The 22,380-nt window shown below is 34.0% G+C and overlaps 3 protein-coding genes and 1 pseudogene across 3 annotated transcripts; 3 read left to right on the top strand and 1 right to left on the bottom strand.

The window, feature by feature from the left end:
- Nucleotides 1–261: 261 nt before the first annotated feature.
- Nucleotides 262–3,305, bottom strand: LOC101249756 (probable glutathione S-transferase; annotated as a pseudogene).
- A 3,649-nt stretch (nucleotides 3,306–6,954) lies between these two features.
- On the top strand, nucleotides 6,955–8,074 carry LOC101267339 (probable glutathione S-transferase). The gene is made up of 2 exons (XM_004246337.5): nucleotides 6,955–7,459; nucleotides 7,584–8,074. The coding sequence occupies exons 1-2, from the start codon at nucleotides 7,148–7,150 to the stop codon at nucleotides 7,938–7,940; spliced, it is 669 nt and encodes a 222-aa protein (XP_004246385.1). The 5' UTR covers nucleotides 6,955–7,147; the 3' UTR covers nucleotides 7,941–8,074.
- A 576-nt stretch (nucleotides 8,075–8,650) lies between these two features.
- LOC101266149 (probable glutathione S-transferase) lies at nucleotides 8,651–9,814 on the top strand. Its single transcript, XM_004246335.5, has 2 exons — nucleotides 8,651–9,059; nucleotides 9,271–9,814. Exons 1-2 carry the CDS (start codon nucleotides 8,751–8,753, stop codon nucleotides 9,619–9,621), a joined length of 660 nt encoding a protein of 219 aa, XP_004246383.1. The 5' UTR covers nucleotides 8,651–8,750; the 3' UTR covers nucleotides 9,622–9,814.
- A 1,242-nt stretch (nucleotides 9,815–11,056) lies between these two features.
- On the top strand, nucleotides 11,057–12,652 carry LOC101266750 (probable glutathione S-transferase). Its single transcript, XM_004246336.5, has 2 exons — nucleotides 11,057–11,500; nucleotides 11,957–12,652. The coding sequence occupies exons 1-2, from the start codon at nucleotides 11,192–11,194 to the stop codon at nucleotides 12,299–12,301; spliced, it is 654 nt and encodes a 217-aa protein (XP_004246384.1). The 5' UTR covers nucleotides 11,057–11,191; the 3' UTR covers nucleotides 12,302–12,652.
- The last annotated feature ends 9,728 nt before the right edge of the window (nucleotides 12,653–22,380 follow it).

Here is a 22,380-nt window from a genome sequence, read left to right on the forward strand (position 1 = left end):
AAGGACACTGCAATATTAATTTAGGGTGCACTTTTAATTATATTCCATTTTCTATCCGTTTCTCTATATATATATATATAATATTTTTTGAAATTAATGGATGCACGTGTATCCTACTGTGGGTCCGCCGCCTGCTCAACACACTTATGGTACGCTACTATTTGGCTAAGCTAATTTTGTCTAACAAATAATTTTATCAGGAAGATAATACAGTCATTATTTTAGAACGAGAAACTTATACATAATTGCATCTACAGGATTCATAATTTTATTTTGATACATAATCCGAAACTTATATGATTATGAGTTTATTTTTTAGGAGAAGCAGAAGTTGTAGCTTGAGTGGCGTATATAAGCTTGGTAAAAAACAAGCAACTCATCAATTCTCGAAGGTAGATATTCCTTCACTTGACTGCAATTCATATACGTATCTCTCCTAGCACAAAAATTTGGAAAATTTTCATTTGTTGCTAATACAACTCCAGTTGCTTCTTGGAAAACTCCCATCCAAAGTTCCACCAAATTTGCAACAATATCAACAAACCCAAATTTGTCACCAACAAACAACTTCTTGTCTTTGAAATCATTATCAAGAACCTTCAACATCTCACAAACTTCCTCTTTACCTTTCTCTTGCTCCTTTCCTTTGCCTAAGAATGCATTTACCACCGCTACCACCTACAAAGTACACACTCAACAATATACTACGTCTCAATCTCAAGCAAATTAGAATATGAATTTTCTCATTAACAATGTTACTATATAGAAAAAAGAGAAGTGCCAGATAATTTGGCCAGAAAATTTTAAAAACTATAATATCTTTTTTATTTTAAAATAAATTGATCTTTTTTTCATGTTTTAGTAAAAGATATTAAAGTTAAAAGGGTAAAAATATTTTTAAAAAGTAAAATTACATAGAAAAAATCTTATTCTGGCCAAATTCTAACCAAACTTTCTGGCCAAAAAGATTTTTTCTCATTAAATTAACAATGTTACTATATACAATAATATACATTTTCTCATTAACAATGTTACTATATACAAAATTATGATCGAGGCGTATTCTAAACTGTATATAATATAATTATGCAAATAGGTATATATATATATAGCATGAAGATGAAAATTTATCTTATCATCGAGGAACTTAGCCCAAAAATGCGCTAAAGCTCTGTCATAAGGGTCTTTAGGCAAAATGGAAGTCCCGGCCTAGGAAAAATTAGTAAACTAGTCAAAATAAATAACATATTTAGTAAAAATATCCATACTTTATAAATATTAGTAATAATGTCAAAAATGTCATTATTTTGAAAAAATTTATATGTCCCAATTTTCTTCCTATTTTATCTCTTTCTCAATTAATTCTATATATCCTTTTTTAAAAAAAATAAAAAATCATTCTCTCTCATATTTATCTTTTCAAATTGTCAATTCTCTCTCCCATTTAATTTTTTTTTCTCTCATGGTTATCTTTTCTGATTTTCCTCCAACATTCAAGTTGCAAATATTTTTTTGTCATATATTTTGGTTATTTTTTTTAATCCAAAATTGAATCAACGAGAATCCCTTTGATTAAGGTATCTCTAATTTTATCCTATTTTCAGATTTTTTTCTAATTTTATTTTTGTTTAAATCTTAAAAAAATGTTGTTTGTATTTTTCAATTTCCGTTATGATTTACTCTCCAATGGCTGAATCCAAGAGGCTTACTAGAGGTATTCATCTTAATCAACCAATTTCTGGTGATTTTTCATCCTTTAATTTATTTATTACTTAACAAATAGTGTATAATGTATGATCCGCTGCTAAAATGAGGGAAGAAAGAGGGTAAGAACATTTACAAGACTCATTGGTGTGCAAAACCTTCCTGAAATTCAGAACACAAATGTAGAATCTTTGTCTACTCGTGAGGATCTTGAAAAAGACGACGAAGATCGGATAGTTGTCGAGCAGTTTTCTATTAGTTTGTTTTGTATTTATAGTTCTTTTTTAGAATTTGGTATGCTTTCTTAATTTGTATTCAAATCACTATGTATACTATCGATAGTTGTATTTATTAAAAATTTCATGTTCATGGTTTATGTATCTTGTATTTGTCCCTAATTTGTATTCATCCAAATGTATGTCAACTAGTTATGTGTTTTATTTATAAGAAGAATAATTTTCTATTAGTTTATTTGTATTCGAATACAAATACAAATAATAGACATATTGGAATGAATACGACTTAGAAAAGGAAACAAGATTTTGAAAAGAATAATAAATACACAGTGAAAAATATATACGAATACAAATGTATTTCTAAAATAACTACATTTTATTTGACATACATATTGGAATGAATACAAACTAATAAAGGTATGTCAACTGAATTTGACATTTTTTTCTAATTTGTATTTATTCTAAAGGTATGTCAACTAGTTATGTATTTTATTTAAGAATGAGTACACCAAATATTTAATTATTTCATTTTCAATTTTATATTTCATTCACTTTTCATCATACTAATTTTTTGTATTTTATATATTATTATACAAAATTCTCAATAAAAACTAGAATAAATAGAAATACAAATAAAATACATATTGAAATGAATACAGGATTTTTGAAGAAAAAAATAACTATATAGGAAAAATATACGAAAACAAATATATTTCTTAAATGACTATATAGATAAATTCGGCATACCTATTGGAATGAATACAAACTAATAAAAAACTGTAATAAATATAAATAGAATATATTGTGGAATGAATATAATTTTAAAAAGGTAAAAATTCTGGAGAGAAACAAAAACAAAATTTAAATTTTATTTGAAAATGTAACTGATGAGAAAATTAAGGATGCTTGCCTTTTTTTGAAATATTTCACCCCTTAATTTTCTCCTTTTTATTATTAAATAATTATATTTTTTAAATAAAAATAAATAATAAAAACATAAATAAGATACATAACAAACTAAAATGACATTTTTACTAAATATTGAAATTGTTGCTAATGAGTCCTCTTAAATGCTAAAATATTGACATTTTGAAAAATTTCCCTAAAATATTTCGTCAATGTATTCTAGAATAACCAGACTCACAAATGGGCTTGCCATTATGAATTTGCAGTGGGACTTTCTTGTGAATTGGGTTTGATTGAAAAAGTTAAAGACTCTTGTTATGTGGATCTTCTTCAATATATTCATATTTGACGCCCTTAATCTTTAAAGCCCACTCAATTCTGTGACTAAATGGGCTATACCAAAAACCTAGCAACTTCACTTGTGCCATATCACAACTTTGGTTATAATTGTTAGCTAATTGACTATGGTTTTGTCTTGCATTATGGTCTTTTATAAAAGTAAAAAATCGATCTAGGCAGTGGTTGAAAGTTCCTAAATTTCCTATATTTTTATTCAAGAAAATCTTAATATATATTTCATCTGCCTTTACTTGCACTACAAAAAAATCTCAAAACCAACAAAAAAAATCGTTGGTAAATTGATCAAATCGGTTGGTAAATTGAGTTATCAACTAAATGCCAACTTATAGTAATCCGTTGCTAAAAAACTCGTTGGTAAATATTATCAACCGATTTTAATTTATTGGTAAACTTACCAACCAAAAATCAGTTGGTAAACACCCAAATATGTTACAAACTTTTGAAACATGACCCTGAAATTTCCATTGGCAAATTTACCAACTAATTTTTGGTTAGGATATTGTTCGTACCTTTACTAACTAATTAAAAAGGAGCTGGTAAATTTTTTTCTTCCTTTTTCGATTCATACATCGGTAATTGGTTGGTAATATTAGTAACAAAAAATTTGTGTTGGTAATTTACAAATAAATTTAAATACTTTTTAATATTTTTTTAGTTTTTCATCCGGTATTCGGGACCCACATTGGAGCCCGACTAAATTTGATTTACACCGAAAAGTTCCATATTGGGTGGTAAAGCACTCCCTAGCAAAGATAATTATGTACTTAACGGGAATCAAACCTAATACCTCTTGGTTAAGGATGCAATCTGCATGAGTACTTAGCACTACACCACAACCTTTGTTGATAATAAATTTTAAATACGTTAGTATGAATATTTTATTTTTCTAATATGATTGTTAGTTTATTGGTAATATATCATTCAAGTTCAATGTTAGGTTAGTAATTGATTGTCAATATATTCAAAATATTATTAACTGAATGATCATTCAATAGTAAAATATTTATTAATTTATTGCATTTAAAAATCTTCGAACATGAATATAAATCCAAAAATATTAATCAATTTTAAAAATCATATTTGAATGAAAAAATGAAAAATCTATTATAACAAGTTAAATTAATCCTAATATGACACATATTATTATATCATAAAATTTAATTTGAGCACGTTTATCAATAATATTGACTGAATCTAAAATTGGCAAAAACTTAAAACTTAAAACGCCTAACACAAACTGAAAATGGAAATCTCAAAACCTGAAACAACCATGTTAGTAGATATAAAAATGACCTTTCGAAGCTAATCACGCTGACAAAATTTTCATCAGAGCACGTTTACAAAAAATACTATGCAAAATGAAAATTTGCTGAAATTTAAAAGTTAAAACACATAGCGGTACAAACTGAATATGAAAACCTCAAAAATACGAACCAATCATTTTATAAAGCGAAAAAATGACCTTCCAGAGCTAACCACGCTGACGAAATTCAAATTTGAGCATGTTTCCAAAAAAAAAGACCTAATTCAAATTTAGCCAAAAGCTAAAAGTTAAAACTCTTAATGACACAAATTGAAAATAAAAGTCTCAAAACTCGAACCAACCATCCTATGTGATCAAAACTGAACTTATATGGCTAACTGCGGCGATAAAATTTCAATTTGAGCACGATTATTAAAAATATTGACTATAGTAATATTTTGGCCAAAACTTAAAAGCTAAAATGCCTAACAACATAAACTAAAAATAGAAGCCTCAATACTCAAACCCTTTATCTTATTACATCAAAAATGAATTTTCCCATTTAACTGTGCTGACGAAATTCTTATCTGGGCACGTTATCAAATATATTGACAAAAATTAAATTTTTGCCAAAATTTATATGTTAAAACACCTAATGTCACACACTAAAAATGAAAGCCTCAAAACCCAAACCAACCGTCCTACTAGATAAAAATGACCTTTCGAGTTAATTATGCTGACGAAATTCTCATCTGAGCACGTTTACAAAAATATTGACCAAAGTCAAATATTCGCTTGAACATAAAATTTAAAACACATAATGACACAAACAAAAAATGAAAGCCTCAAAACATGAACCAACCTTTCCATTAGATTAAAAAAACGACCTTTCGAAGCTAATGACACTGATGGAGTTATAATCTGAACACGTTTATCAAAAATATTGAACAAAGTTAAATTTTGATTAAAATTTAAAAGTTATAACGCCTAATGACACAAACTAAACATGAAAGCCTCAACAATAAACATTGATTTACCAAAGAAATTAACTTCAATTGGTAAATTTACTAACTATTAAAATATAAGTTAGTAATTAATAATTTACCAATAAATTTTATCAGAGTTGGTAATAGTTACTATTCAACGGGTACATTCATATGTAATATTACCAACTAATAATTAATATGTTAGTAAATTTGACCAATGGATTAGTGATCGGTTGGGATATTACCAACTATTTTAATGATGTTAGTAATTTACTAACTACAATCTTTAATTGTCGGTAAAATTTCAATTAATTTAATATTGGTTGGTAAGTTTACCAACAAATTACATTTCATTACTAATTCACCAACACATTTATATTTGGTTCGTAAAGTTAGCAACACAATCATGTCGTTGGTAAATGTTTGGTTAGTAATTCACTGGTAATATGTTAATAAATTATATAAATAATTTTTTGTCATATTTATCAACCAATATATACTTCGTTGGTAATATTATCAACAAAAGGTATGCGTTAGTAATATTTCTGTTGGTAATCTATTAATAGAATGTTGCTAAATTTTGTGTCATTTTTTTCGCCGTATTTACCAACTAAAATACTTAATTAGTAAGCTTTATGTTGATAATCTGTTAGAGTTTTGTTGTTAAGTTTTAAAATATTGTTAGAAATATGTTGGTAATTTGTTAGTAGAATATTAATCAACTTAAGTTGTTTGTAAAATCTGTTGGCAATTTAAGAATTTTTTTTTTGTAGTGTTGGGATCAAACGTTAATTGCGTAACACTTAAACAAATGCTTATTAAATTAATTCATGTTTGTTCAAGATATTTAATGGCATACGTAACCACTTAGCTAACAATTTACCAAATACTTTAGTCATGTATTTACCTGGTTCTTATTCCCTTTTAATTTCAGTAATATTACTAACAATATCAATGACCAACAAGGCTTTGTGGTGGAGTGATAAGTATTACTTCATTCTTAATCAAGAGATCTCAGGTTTGAGCCTCAATGTGAAATTTCTCGATGCAAATCCTAATTCAGTCAGGCTCTTTTTGCAAAGTTAGCGAACATATATTTGCCCCCTTCTCTTTGTTACAATGAATCAAGTTCAATAATTACACCGGACATTAATCCGTGGACTCTCCTTATTTTTTATTTTCGACTTGAAAGTCATTTCGATTTGACTAAAAATAACATATATTTTAAAAGCTACTTTTTTAAAATCAATCTCAATAAGTTCCAAGCGGAAGTTAAAGTACTTCTTTAAAATCAATCTCAATAAGTTCCAAGCGGAAGTTAAAGTTTCGAACTTATATCTTTTGGACTATAATAAACAACCCCAAGTGGAAAGAAAGAAATATGAAAGCATTTATGCGTTACTTTTTGACTCATCATGCACTTAAACATCGTCCTATGCGTGATGCCTACTTTAGAAACTTCCTTACATATACCAAAAAGAAGTACTATATGACTTTTGACTTCCACATATATCGAAGTACACAAACACAAGTTGCAAATGCAAAATCAACCTTAGACAAATACTAAATGTAATGAAATTAAAGAAGAAAAATACTTATGCTTGGCCAACAAGAATTTTTTTAAAAAATTTCTCACGATTATAAGAACAAGAACAAATCATAAGACTAAACCAAACCATCATTAAAAAAAATACATTCTTTGAAATACAAAAATGGTAGATGAAGTTAAGTTGCTTGGTGTTAGTGGCAGTTCTTATAGTCGTCGAGTTGAATGGGCTTTGAGAGTTAAAGGAGTGAAATATGAATTTATAGAAGAAGATCTACAAAACAAAAGCCCTCTACTTCTTGAATCGAATCCCGTCCTTAAGAAAATCCCAGTACTAATTCACAATGGAAAGTCCATTTGTGAGTCTATGGTGATTGTTGAATACATTGATGAGACATTTGAAGGCCCGTCCATTTTGCCTAAAGACCCTTATGATCGAGCTATTGCACGTTTCTGGGCTACGTTTCTTGATGGAATGGTGAGTTGTTATACGTAGTAATCAATCAAATTATAACTTAATTATTAGTATTACAAAACATATATATGTACTAGTTTAGTAATCATACGTGAAATTAATTAACGTTTTTTTTTGTGGTTTTTAGTGCTTGGATGCAGTGAGGAAAGGTCTATGGAGCAAAAGAGAGGAAAAAGAGAAAAACATACAAGAAGAAGCTTATGAGATGCTAAAAATTGTTGACAATGAACTTAAGGACAAGAAGTTTTTTAGTGGAGATAAAATTGGATTTGTTGATGTTGCTGCAAATTACATCCCATTTTGGGTTGAAATTGTTGAAGAAGCTACTGGAAATGTGTTGATTACAAGTGAAAAGTTTCCTAATTTGTGTGCTTGGATAGATAAGTATCTCAAGTGTAGTGAAGTTCAAGAAAATCTTCCTGATAGAGATATGATGCTTAGTTTTTTCAAAGCTAAAGCACTAGCTGAAATTGGAGCTAAATGAAAATTTTGTCTAATTGATTGCGTAAAATTTTTAAGGTATCTTGTGTATGGAATAAAACTCGTAAATCAGAGGAATCTAGCTAGCTTAATTAATTTTCTAAATAAAATTGATTTTAATTTATGTGTTTGAGTCAACGATACCTTGTGTTCTCCAGCTTATCTGTAATTGTTTACTCGAAAAATGATATAGTTGAATTTATTATGAAATCAAAGACATGCGTATCAATTTAATAAGAAAAAAACATTTAACTAGTAATTTGATTTGATATTGAAAAAAAACTGCTACTTATAGATATATATAATGAAGTTAATGTATCAATAAGTTGAAAAACTCCACTCAGACCATAAATTACTATGTCCAATAGAAACGATTCACCTAAAAATAATGTTACTTAGTACTTACTAGTTATGCCGGCTAATATTTCACTGAAAATTGCAAAATGTCATCTATATTTATCATTTGTCCCTTTATCCCATTTTGTCTTTGGGACATAGGTACGTTCGTTGATGAGTTCCCACATTATAAATAGACCGGTCATCAATCGCTTTTTTTAAACTTTAAGATTGAACGCGCCTTAAAGAAAGCAGTCTTTGACAACTTAGATACATCATGCATTTATTGATTTGAACTTGATAGATCTTTATTAGTTGAATAGAACCTTCTACTCAATTTTTACCTAATACATGTAAATTGACTTGTCAAAGAAGAAAAGTACCATTTGCTTGGTTACCAAACCACTTCCTTATTTTACCTTCTATAAAAAGAAGAACAAAATTCAAAAGATCAAAACAACAATAGAAAATTCCTAAAATGGCAGATGTTAAGTTGCTTGGTCTATGGTATAGCCCTTATAGTCACAGAGTTGAATGGGCTCTCAAGATTAAGGGCGTCGAATATGAATTTATAGAAGAAGATCTACGAAACAAGAGCCCTCTGCTTCTTGAATCGAACCCTATTTACAAGAAAATCCCTGTTCTAATTCACAACGGCAAACCAATTTGTGAGTCAATGGTAATTGTTGAATACATTGATGAGACATTTGAAGGTCCTTCCATCTTACCTAAAGACCCTTATGATCGTGCTATAGCTCGTTTTTGGGCTAAGTTTTTTGACGAAAAGGTATATTTTAGTTGTATTAGTAGGTTTATACCTATGTTCTTTTTTGCTTTATAAGGCAAATTTATTGTGCTTTTTATTTGTATAAAAATTGGACTTATTAGAGTCTGACATGAGCATATAATTGATTCTAACTTGCTTAAACTTAATTTCGATATACGAAAATAAGTAAAATTGTTATTGATATCTAACTTTTTATTATTTTAGTTAGCAGGGGTCATCAGTGGGGAGAAGTTTCTTTCTCAAAGGAGAGGAGCAAGAGAAAGCTAAAGAGGAACTTCATGAGATGTTGAAAGTTGTTGATAATGAGCTAAAGGACAAGAAGTACTTTGTTGTTGACAAATTTGGATTTGTTGATATTGTTGCAAATGTTGTAGCCCTTTGGCTAGGAGTTCTCGAAGAAGCATCTGGAGTTGTTTTGGTGACAAATGAAAAATACCCAAATTTTTATGCTTGGAGAGATGAATACATCAATTGCAGCGAAAACAAGAAATATTTACCTTCAAGAAATGAGTTGCTTGCCAAATTCAAAGCTCGCATTCTAGCTGCATCAGTTGCCGAATAAATTCAGGAGTTCAATTTAATTACTATATTGGTTCGAGCTGTGTATACAATAACAATAACATATCAGTGTTATTTCATGTTCGAACTATGTATACATTAGGAAAATAAATAAAATATTAAGATATATGTAGTTATGAACTGAGCTTGAGTTTGCGTTTGAATAAAATTATGAAGCTTAATGGCTGTTACCCATTTGTATTCTATTGTATTAAATTATTGTTTTGCTATGGATTAGTGATCATACAATAATTAATCCACAGTTCATCAAAGTTGTCCGTCTAATATATTTAGATACATCAGCTAGGACTTATACTTATTAGATACATAAATTGTTCGAAACATATATCTATTAAACGCAAAAAAATCATTAACAAAATTGCTGCCTAAAAAACCTTTTTTTTTTAAAAAAAAATAATCTCTCAAGTGGTGGCGATTTCAAATTTAAAAAAGAATTGTGCAAATCGCTGCTCGAGTAGCGATTTGTCATACGGCCAAATAAATCACTATATCAGTAGCGATTTTACCGTTTTTAATAAAAAAAAAATATTTGACATACCCTTTTAAAAATTTTATCAATATTTTTCAGCCTTTTGGCTCTGAACTACATATACATTAGAAAAATGAAATTAAGATATATGAATTTGTAAGCAGAGCTTGAATTCGCGTTTTAAATAAAATTATTTCTCAAATGAAGCTAGTTTGAAGGCCTCATTTTCTTTTAATAGAACGAAGCGACAGAGCCTACATGACGAATTGGATCGGGTCAGTTCACACGAGCGACTCAACATCAAAACATGTTCAAATTTTAATTTATGTTTGTTGTGCAAATACTTCATAATAGAAGGATGTTTGAATAATCAGCAATTGACACCCCAAAATTAATACAAAACGGACTTAACAATATGGAAGCCGGAGCATATGCAAAATTTTATAAATTTTAAATATCATCTAAAAATCATTATTGATGTTGCAAGCCTCAAAAAATGAATTATGAGTTTTTAATAGAAAAGCTTCAATAAAAATAAAGATTGGTAGTTCAAATTTCAGAAAAAAAAACTATTTTTAACTCTGTTTCATTTTATCTAACATCATATATATTTTAGTTCGTCTAAAAAAGAAAGTCATTTTAGTATAATTATACTCTTAATAATAAAATGATTTACGATCACACTAATATCTAATAATTATTTTAGCCTATAAGCTCCGTAAATCTTTTTTATTTTTGAAACATCATGTTATATCAAGCAATGCATTCAGGCGTTAACTACTACGTGTTTTAACCAAATCAATACAAATTAAAATTTATGATGGTTTTAAATGATGATTCGATATATATCCACTTGCACCCATATCTACGTAAACACAACCTTCATGCTTCAACTACTACCACTTATTTTAAGACTTAAAAGTCCTCGGTCAATATACATCATTAAATTAAAAATTGACTTTGTCAAAAAGAAGAAAATTATAAAGACACTTGTTCTCCCTCCCTCTATAAAAGAAGAACAAATCATTAGAACCAACATATAAAACTCATCAACATATTAAAATTGTAGAACAAAAATTGTGTGATGGAAGAAGTGAAGTTGCTTGGGCTATGGTATAGTCCTTTTTGTCACAGAGTTGAATGGGCTTTAAAAGTTAAGGGTGTGAAATTTGAATTTATAGAAGAAAACTTGCAAAATAAGAGCCCACTACTTCTTGAATCAAATCCAATTCATAAGAAAATTCCAGTGTTAATTCACAATGGAAAGTCCATTTGTGAGTCTATGGTGATTGTTGAATACATTGACGAGACATTTGAAGGTCCTTCCATTTTGCCTAAAGACCCTTATGATCGTGTTATAGCTCGTTTTTGGGTTAAGTTTTTCGAAGATAAGGTATACTCTTTTTTACTACCTATATTCATCTTTACATGTTCAATATACTATTTTTGTTTATAGTTTATAAAATCACTAAATAATTTATCAATATCATGCTATGTTTATTTTATTCTTGCTATTAAATAATTATTTCATCCGTTTAAAAAGGAATTACCTCCTTTCACTTTTAGTCTGTTTCAAAATGGAGAATCTCTTTCTTTTTTTGGTAATAACTTTTCACGTGGCGTGTTTAAGACCACAAGATTTAAGGACATTTTTGTACATGTAACATAATTTTAATTTATGACCACATGATCAAAAGTCTTCTTTATTTTCTTAAACTCCGTATCAAGTCAAACTAGATTATTCTTTGTGTAACAAAGAGAATATTTATTTTTTAATGTTTAAATGACTTATATTTAATAAGGATTGGTTGATAAAAATTACCTCTAATATTTGTGTACTTATTTGTAGGGGTCAGCAGTGGGGACAAGTTTCTTTCACAAATCAGAGAAGGCTAAAGAGGAAGTTTGTGAGATGTTGAAAATACTTGATAATGAGTTGAAGGATAAGAAGTTTTTTGTTGGTGATAAATTTGGATTTGCTGATATTGCTGCTAATTTTCTTGCACTTTGGATGGGAATTCTTGAAGAAGCAACTGGAATTATTTTGGTGACAAAAGAAAAATATCCAAATTTTTATGCTTGGAGAGATGAATACATTAACGGGAACAAAGAATATTTACCTTCGAGAGATGAGTTGCTTGCTTTTTTCAAAGCTCGCTTTCAAGCTGCTGCAACACCTCCTTATTCGAATTGATTTCTTCGTATGATCAGTTAATTAATAGTTATTATCTAAGAAAGTTATTTTCTTAATTGAAAAAAATTGACTTTCCGAAATAATAACTAGTTAATTAAGTATTTTGAGAAATCAATCCTATTTATTCATCTTTGAAAATTCAAGATTTTGTGTGGCAATAAAAGTTGAGTGAATTTAGGGAGTGTTTTTTTTATTCGAATGGATAATAAGTATTAGTTCGAACTATGTATACGAAAAAAGAAATCGAACTACCTGTTTAGGCTTCACTATTTATTCTCTATTTATTTTCTATAACCAAAAATATTCACGGGGTATTACTACGAAATATTGAATTTTCTCTTTCTCTCTCTAGATCTCTCATCTCTTTCTCTTGAAAGTTCTTGTGTTCTTCATTCATCAAGTGTGTGTGCGTGAATTCGATCCTAACACTATTACATATCGATTTTATAATTTTAAACTCTATCAAAAAGGGCAGCTTATCTATTCACGTTGTACAAGGAATTAGGATGAATATGATATGATAGTTATTGGATAATATATTAATATTTGGAAAATTTTTATATCGCGACTTTGATATTATTGTATTTAGTAGACATTTTAAGAAATTGGTATTTGCTAGCTCATAGTGTAACGATCCTCTTAGTCGTTTTATGAATCTTAACCATTTTTTTATATTAATTTTTTTTGTGGCTTCTATGAATAATTTATGGCCTATAAGAATAAGAGACATTATTTTCAGATTTATAAATGATTATTTTGTTGCTTTTAATAATGGAAGAACAAAAAAAAAGATTAATAAATAAACAAATCAATAAATAAAAGAAATAAGTACCAAAAACCCTAACTGAAAATTTGAGATAGTTGCTGATGAAAAAAAAAAGAAAAAGAGAACGAACGGAATAAGATGAAGAGAGCAGCCGCACTCCATCAGATTGCATTAATTTGAAAGTTTAACGAAAAGGAAAGGCTCAAATTCCGAAATAAATTGTTGATTAATTGAGGCAAGTGGATTTCTAAACCCTTGTTAAGTGTATGAAATTCGTGTATTTCCTTGTGGTATGTGTTTGGGAGTAATTGAACTTCGTGAAGGATTGACTTGTCCACCTTGATTAATTATAACGATGAAAAGGGTAATAAAAGATAATGTGATTAAATGTTGATGGGTTGAGAATGGTACGAGTACCGATGTTATAAATGCAAAATTTATTACTATGAAAATGTAGATCGTAATTCGAGAATGTCAAAGCATATGAGCATTAACTGATATATTTATGACTTGATTTATTATGTGTGATTTTGTTCTTTACTGAATCCATATAATTGTTATAATTGAGGCGATTCTATATCATAGCGACATTTGATTTATTGAGATGTTGCATCATCCCTTTTCTTTGATATCATATTGTGCACATGCATTGACATGAGATTGGGTATGTGTTGACACCCAATTTTGGCCTAACATTTTAAAAATTCGTGATTTCGAAGCTTTGTTTATTTAATAGCAAATTTTTGTCCGATGATTTTAAAATTCATACATTTTGAGTCAAATACAAAAAAAAATGCCTTTCCCACATTATCTCTGTAACGACCTGTTTAGTTGTTTTGAGTAGCAGACTTCAATTCTGAAAAAACTGGCAGAAGCGACAGACCCCACGACGGACCGTCATGGGCACGACGGACCGTCGCAGGGTCTCGTTTAAAAACACTTAGAAAATTTGAAATTGGATACTGAAAATCGACTCTCTGAACTTCGTAACGGAATGGCAGGACGGACCGTCACAGGCGTGACGGACCGTAGCAGATTATTCAGTGGAAATTGAGTCTCTGACCCTTGCGACGACCTGCAGGACGGACCGTCGCAGGCACGACGGGCCGTCGCAGGTTGCGCAATCCCAGTCTGGGTCGGATTTCTTGATACGTTTTGAGGGACGTTTTTGACTATTCTTGCCTTAATTATAAAGTTAGTGGGTTAACGTTAATAAGTCTAATTACTTGGGGGTTAAAAGAGGTAACCTTAAGTTAATTAGTGGGGCATTATTGCCATCTTTTATTCTTAATTATATGTTAATTAGGGTAAAAGAAAGAGGGTTGGAATAAGAAAAATAAGAAAGAACAAAGAGAGAGAGAAAAAGAAAGAGAACGAGTAGAGAGAGAGAGAGAGACGAAGATGATAGCAAGGATTCTGAGAAGATAGCTTGTTGATCGCAATTCTTCGGTGGAGGTAGGTTATGGTTTATTTCTATTTGATAGATAAACTCTTAATAGCGAATGATATGTGTTAGTAGTATTGTGAACCTTCTATATGCTTAATTGTATGCGTGCATGAATGATGTGATTATGTAATTATGAATAAATAAGCATGATGAAGTTATTGAATCCCAAATCTTGAAAAGAAACCCTAATCTACTTTGTTAATGATGATGCCTTGGTATAAAAAAAGGCTTGATGAATGAAAGTAGTGAGATTAGGGGATCGGGTGCCACGTTCCGGTACCAGGATAGTATATGAGGATCGGAGTGTCACGTTCCGACACCAGGATAGAATATGGATCGGGTGCCACGTTCAGGTACCAGGATAGAATATGGATCGGGTGTCACGTTCTGACACCAGGATAGAATATGGATCGGAGTGTCACGTTCCGACAACAGGATAGAATATGGATCGGGTGCCACGTTCCGGTACCAGGATAGAATATGGATCGGGTGTCACATTCCGACACCAGGATAGAATATGGATTGGGTGCCACGTTCTGGTACCAGGATAGTATATGAGGATCAGAGTGTCACTTACCGACACGAGGGGAATAAAGATAATGAATCTTGAAAAATGTTAATATACTCAATCTAATGAACTGAATTCCCAAATAAGTATGATGAGAAGGCGTGAGTTCTCATTGATGTGCTTGGTGTTGTAACCAAGGGTTATGGTAACTGTAAATGCTGCATGCTAAGGATATTAGTTGATTTTATGATATTGCTTAATATATACTGTTTTCTATTTTGAGTTGGCCGATGATATCTACTCAGTACCCGTGTTTTGTACTGACCCCTACTTTTATTGTTTTCTTCTTGTTTATTTGTGGGGCGCAGCAAACGTGCCGTCGTCTTCGACTCAACAGTAATTCAAGCCAGTCTTACTACATCGGAAATTCAGGGTGAGCTAATGCTTCTAGCTTGGACTGGATCTTCTTCTTCAAGTCTCGATGCCTTGAACTTCCGGCATGGACTAGCTTCTTATGTATTTTTAGCTTCTTAGAATACTCTTAGTTTAGTAATTTGATTATAGATGTTCTTGTGATGATGACTTCCAAATTTTGGGGATAATAATAGTTATTGATTTTATTAATGAGTTTAAGTCTTCCGCATTACTTTATGTTGATAGTACATTGAAATGTTAAGGTTTAGATTTGGTTGGTTCGCTCACATAGGAGGGTAAGTGTGGGTGCCAGTCGCGGCCCGAATTTGGGTCGTGACAAACTTGGTATCAGAGCATTAGGTTCGTTGGTCTCATCACACAAGAACGAGTCTAGTAGAGTCTTAAAGAACGGTAGGGGGACGCCTTTACTTTTCTTTGAGAGGCTATAAGACTTTAGGAGAATTCCATTCTTTCATTCTTTCTTTCGTGCTACTACTTGGGTCCAATTGGTATCTAGGTGATACAAATTGGTATCTGACCATCTTCACTCTATTTCGCAGATGGTTAGAACTAGAGCAACGACTACGCCAGCACCAACATCAGCACTAGCGGGACAGGGTGCGTCTGAGCCAGCCAATGGGGTTGTAGCTCGAGGAAGAGCAGTGGCAAGAGGCCGTGGTAGGGGTCGTGGGAGGACGTCCTCTAGGGGAAGAGGACGAGCACCTAGTCCATCTGATACTAGGGCAGTGACTCCTCCACCGACTGAGAAGGTAATAAGAGAGGGTGAGGAAGGGGAGAATGAACAAGTGCAAAATGAGGAATTGCCACCCCAGCCTACCCCAGAGATGATCAATCAGGTTCTCGCCTATCTCAGTGGGTTGTCTGATCAAGGTCTGGCACCCCCAGTGTTTTCTGCGCCAACACCTCCGGTTTCAGAAGTGCAACATGCAGCCACTATGGCTCCTCGTATAGATGCCTCATTGGACATAGGCACATTTCCACGTCTGACTACTGGGCCTATAATGACAAATGATCAGCATGAACTTTTCAGTAAGTTCTTGAAATTGAAACCTCCGGTCTTCAAGGGTGCTGAATCGGAAGATGCTTATGATTTTCTAATTGACTGTCACGAGCTACTACATAAGATGGGTATAGTAGAACGGTTTGGTGTGGAGTTTGTGACTTATCAGTTTCAAGGGAACGCCAAAATGTGGTGGCAGTCACATATTGAGTGTCAACCAACAGAGGCACCACTTATGACTTGGGCCTCATTCTCTAGCTTGTTTATGGAGAAGTATATCCCCGAACTTTCAGGGATAGGAAAAGGGATTAGTTCTTGAGCCTAGAGCAAGGTAGGATGTCGGTCAATGCATATGAGGCTAAGTTTCGTGCTTTATCCCGGTATGCCACCCAACTATGTTTCAGTCCACAAGAGCGGATTCGCCGTTTTGTGAAGGGGTTGAGGTCAGAGTTGCGGATTTCAGCCTTACAGATAGCGGCTACTGTAAAATCCTTCCAAGAGGTGATAGATTTCGTGGTAGAGGTGGAAGGAGTGAAGCCAGATGAATTCACCATGGCACCGACATCAAAGAGGTTTCGAAAGGGAGGCGAGTTTAATGGTTCTTACTCTAGAGGACAGGGTTCCGGAGGTTACGCAGTTCGACCCATTCAGTCTTCACTGCAGACTGTAGTTGGGGGTCCACCTCCGACCGGTCAACACTTCTCTGAGAGACCTATGCATGAACCCAGAAAGTGCTATGGATGTGGGGAGATTGGACATATTAAGAGATATTGTCTAAAACAAAGTTACAGACCTCCAAATGTTAGAAGTAGAGGTGGTCATGGTAGGGGCCGTTATTCTGGAGGACGTGGTGGTCGAGGTAATGGTGGTCACCAAAATGGCCGAGGTGATGGGCAAACTAGAACCACTACATCACAACATGGTAGGGGCAATGGACAGACAAACGATAGTGCCCATTGTTACGCTTTCCCTGGGCGGTCTGAAGCGGAGGCATCTGATACTGTCATCACAGGTAATCTTCTGGTTTGTGATTGCATGGCTTCTGTATTGTTTGATCCTGGATCCACATTTTCTTATGTATCTTCCTCATTTGCTAATGGTCTAAATTTACATTGTGAATTATTTGATATGCCTATTCATGTTTCTACTCCGGTGGGTGAGTCTGTATTAGTTGAAAAGGTATATAGGTCTTGTTTGGTGAACTTTGTGGGGAGCAATACTTATGTAGACTTGGTTATCTTAGAAATGGTTGATTTTGATGTAATTCTGGGTATGACTTGGCTTTCTCCGCAATTTGCTATCTTGGATTGTAATGCTAAAACGGTGACATTAGCCAAGCCTGGGACAAATCCGTTAGTGTGGGAGGGTGACTACACTTCCAATCTGGTGCGTATCATCTCCTTTCTTCGTGCTAAGAAAATGGTTAGTAAAGGGTGTTTAGCTTTCTTGGCACATCTCAAGGATGACACTACCCAAGTACCTTTGATTGAGTCGATTTCGGTAGTCCGCGAGTTTTTGGATGTTCCCTGCAGATCTTCCTGGTATGCCACCAGATAGGGATATTGACTTCTGTATCGATCTTGAACCGGGCACACGCCCTATTTCTATACCCCCTTATAGAATGGCTCCCACAGAGTTAAGGGAGTTAAAGGCCCAACTTCAAGAGTTGTTGAGCAAAGGCTTCATTAGACCAAGTGCATCTCCTTGGGGTGCCCCGGTTTTGTTTGTGAAGAAGAAGGATGGGAGTTTTCGGATGTGCATAGACTACAGACAACTGAATAGGGTAACTATTAAGAACAAGTATCCTCTTCCTCGCATTGATGACTTGTTCGATCAATTACAAGGTGCTTGTGTCTTCTCTAAGATTGACTTGAGATCCGGTTATCATCAATTGAAAATATGGGCAACGGATGTGCCAAAGACTGCTTTTCGAATGAGGTATGGACATTACGAATTTGTGGTGATGTCTTTTGGTCTTACGAATGCCCCTGCTGCGTTCATGAGCTTGATGAATGGAATTTTTAAGCCATATTTGGACCTCTTCGTGATCGTATTTATTGATGATATATTGGTATACTCAAAGAGCAAAAAGGAACATGAAGAGCATTTGAGAATGGTATTGGAAATGTTGAGGGAGAAAAAGCTTTATGCCAAGTTCTCTAAGTGTGAGTTTTGGCTAGATGCAGTGTCCTTCTTGGGGCACGTGGTTTCTAAGGAGGGAGTGATGGTGGATCCTTCTAAGATTGAGACAGTGAAGAATTGGGTAAGACCTACTAATGTGTCAGAAATAAGGAGCTTTGTTGGGTTAGCTAGCTACTACCGTCGATTTGTCAAGGGATTCTCTTCTATTGCTTCCCAATTGACGAACTTGACTAAGCAGAATGTTCCATTTGTATGGTCGGACGAATGTGAGGAAAGCTTTCAGAAGCTCAAGACCCTGTTGACTACCGCACCTATCCTTACCTTGCCAGTAGAGGGTAAGAATTTCATTGTCTATTGTGATGCATCTTATTCGGGTTTGGGTGCAGTGCTAATGCAAGAGAAGAATGTGATTGCTTATGCTTCAAGACAATTAAAAGTGCATGAACGTAACTATCCAACTAATGATTTGGAATTGGCCGCGGTAGTGTTTGCATTAAAGCAATGGAGACACTATTTATATGGGGTTAAGTGTGAGGTCTATACGGATCATCGTAGCCTACAGTATGTCTTTACTCAGAAAGATTTGAACTTGAGACAGAGGAGATGGATGGAACTACTGAAGGACTATGACATCACTATTTTGTATCATCCGGGGAAGGCGAATGTTGTAGCGGATGCTTTAAGTAGAAAGGCGGGAAGCATGGGAAGTCTAGCTCACTTGCAAGCCTCTAGACGTCCATTGGCTAGAGAGGTTCAGACTCTGACTAACGACTTGATGAGGTTAGAAGTAAATGAGAAGGGAGGATTGTTGGCTTGTGTGGAGGCAAGATCTTCTTTTCTTGACAAGATTAAGGGAAAACAGTTTGATGATGAGAAACTAAGCAGGATCCAAGATAAGGTGTTGCGAGGAGAGGCTAAGGAAGCAACAATCGATGAGGAAGGTGTTTTGAGAATCAAGGGAAGGGTATGTGTACCCCGAGTTGACGATTTGATCAACACTATTCTGACAGAGGCTCATAGTTCAAGGTATTCTATACATCCGGGTGCAACCAAGATGTACCGTGACCTAAAGCAACACTTTTGGTGGAGTAGAATGAAGCGTGATATTGTAGATTTTATTGCCAAATGTCCAAACTGTCAACAAGTAAAGTATGAACATCAAAGGCCCGGAGGAACACTTCAGAGAATGCCCATTCCGGAATGGAAATGGGAGAGAATTGCAATGGACTTTGTGGTTGGTCTTCCAAGGACAATGGGTAAGTATGACTCCATTTGGGTGATTGTTGATAGGTTAACTAAATTTGCTCATTTCATTCCGGTAAAGGTGACTTACAATGCAGAGAAGTTAGCCAAGATCTATATCTCAGAAATCGTTCGATTGCATGGGGTTCCACTATCCATCATATCAGATAGAGGTACGCAGTTTACTTCTAAGTTTTGGAAAACATTGCATGCGGAATTGGGTACTAGGTTGGACCTTAGTACTGCGTTCCATCCTCAAACCGATGGTCAGTCTGAAAGGACGATTCAAGTGTTGGAGGATATGCTTCGTGCATGTGTGATAGAGTTTGGTGGCCATTGGGATAGCTTCCTACCCTTAGCGGAGTTTTCATACAATAATAGCTATCACTCAAGTATTGATATGGCCCCATTTGAAGCATTGTATGGGAGGAGATGTAGGTCTCCCATTGGTTGGTTTGATGCATTCGAGGTTAGACCTTGGGGTACTGACCTTTTGAGGGATTCGATAGAGAAAGTGAAGTCTATTCAAGAAAAGCTTCTAGCGGCGCAAAGTAGACAAAAAGAATATGCAGATCGAAAGGTTAGAGACTTAGAGTTCATGGAAGGTGAACAAGTCTTGTTGAAGGTTTCGCCAATGAAAGGGGTGATGCGATTTGGTAAGCGAGGTAAGCTTAGCCCAAGGTATATTGGTCCATTTGAAGTACTTAAGCGAGTAGGGGAGGGGGCTTATGAGTTAGCCTTGCCTCCAGGGCTGTCCGGAGTGCATCCGGTATTCCATGTGTCTATGTTGAAAAGATACCATGGGGATGGAAATTACATTATCCGTTGGGATTCAGTTTTGCTTGATGAGAATTTGTCTTATGAGGAGGAACCTGTTGCCATTTTAGATAGAGAAGTTCGCAAGTTGAGGTCAAGAGAGATTTCATCCATCAAGGTGCAATGGAAGAATCGACCGGTTGAAGAAGCCACTTGGGAGAAGGAGGCAGATATGCAAGAAAGATACCCACATCTGTTTACAGATTCAGGTACTCCCTTTCGCTCTTGTTTTTCCTTCTTGTGATCGTTCGGGACGAACGATGGGTAAATTGGTATCTATTGTAACGACCTGTTTAGTCGTTTTGAGTAGCAGACTTCAATTCTGGAAAAACTGGCAAAAGCGACAGACCCCACGACGGACCGTCATGGGCACGACAGACCGTCGCAGGGTCTCGTTTTAAAACACTTAGAAAATCTGAAATTGGATACTGAAAATCGACTCTCTGAACTTCGTAACGGAATGGCAGGACGGACCGTCACAGGCGTGACGGACCGTAGCAGATTATTCAGTGGAAATTGAGTCTCTGACCCTTGCGACGACCTGCAGGACGGATCGTCGCAGGCACGACGGGCCGTCGCAGGTTGCGCAATCCCAGTCTGGGTCGGATTTCTTGATACGTTTTGAGGGACGTTTTTGACTATTCTTGCCTTAATTATAAAGTTAGTGGGTTAACGTTAATAAGTCTAATTACTTGGGGGTTAAAAGAGGTAGCCTTAAGTTAATTAGTGGGGCATTATTGCCATCTTTTATTCTTAATTATATGTTAATTAGGGTAAAAGAAAGAGGGTTGGAATAAGAAAAATAAGAAAGAACAAAGAGAGAGAGAAAAAGAAAGAGAACGAGTAGAGAGAGAGAGAGACGAAGAGGATAGCAAGGATTCTGAGAAGATAGATTGTTGATCGCAATTCTTCGGTGGAGGTAGGTTATGGTTTATTTCTATTTGATAGATAAACTCTTAATAGCGAATGATATGTGTTAGTAGTATTGTGAACCTTCTATATGCTTAATTGTATGGGTGCATGAATGATGTGATTATGTAATTATGAATAAATAAGCATGATGAAGTTATTGAATCCCAAATCTTGAAAAGAAACCCTAATCTACTTTGTTAATGATGATGCCTTGGTATAAAAAAAGGCTTGATGAATGAAAGTAGTGAGATTAGGGGATCGGGTGCCACGTTCCGGTACCAGGATAGTATATGAGGATCGGAGTGTCATGTTCCGACACTAGGATAGAATATGGATCGGGTGCCACGTTCCGGTACCAGGATAGAATATGGATCGGGTGTCACGTTCTGACACCAGGATAGAATATGGATCGGAGTGTCACGTTCCGACAACAGGATAGAATATGGATCGGGTGCCACATTTCGGTACCAGGATAGAATATGGATCGAGTGTCACGTTCCGACACCAGGATAGAATATGGATTGGGTGCCACGTTTCGGTACCAGGATAGTATATGAGGATCGGAGTGTCACGTACCGACACGAGGGGAATAAAGATAATGAATCTTGAAAAATGTTAATATACTCAATCTAATGAACTGAATTCCCAAATAAGTATGATGAGGAGGCGTGAGTCCTCATTGATGTGCTTGGTGTTGTAACCAAGGGTTATGGTAACTGTAAATGCTGTATGCTAAAGATATTAGTTGATTTTATGATATTGCTTAATATATACTGTTTTCTATTTTGAGTTGGCCGATGATATCTACTCA

This window comes from Solanum lycopersicum, chromosome 9 (genome assembly GCF_036512215.1).
Source record: "Solanum lycopersicum chromosome 9, SLM_r2.1".
Classification (NCBI taxonomy): domain Eukaryota; kingdom Viridiplantae; phylum Streptophyta; class Magnoliopsida; order Solanales; family Solanaceae; genus Solanum; species Solanum lycopersicum.

Excerpts from the sequence above, each read along its gene's own strand:
- LOC101267339 (XM_004246337.5), top strand. The coding sequence starts at position 7,148 with ATGGTAGATGAAGTTAAGTTGCTTGGTGTTAGTGGCAGTTCTTATAGT. Across the intron at positions 7,460-7,583 it reads CTACGTTTCTTGATGGAATG|TGCTTGGATGCAGTGAGGAA; the intron begins GTGAGTTGTTAT and ends TGTGGTTTTTAG.
- LOC101266149 (XM_004246335.5), top strand. The coding sequence starts at position 8,751 with ATGGCAGATGTTAAGTTGCTTGGTCTATGGTATAGCCCTTATAGTCAC. Across the intron at positions 9,060-9,270 it reads CTAAGTTTTTTGACGAAAAG|GGGTCATCAGTGGGGAGAAG; the intron begins GTATATTTTAGT and ends TTTAGTTAGCAG.
- LOC101266750 (XM_004246336.5), top strand. The coding sequence starts at position 11,192 with ATGGAAGAAGTGAAGTTGCTTGGGCTATGGTATAGTCCTTTTTGTCAC. Across the intron at positions 11,501-11,956 it reads TTAAGTTTTTCGAAGATAAG|GGGTCAGCAGTGGGGACAAG; the intron begins GTATACTCTTTT and ends ACTTATTTGTAG.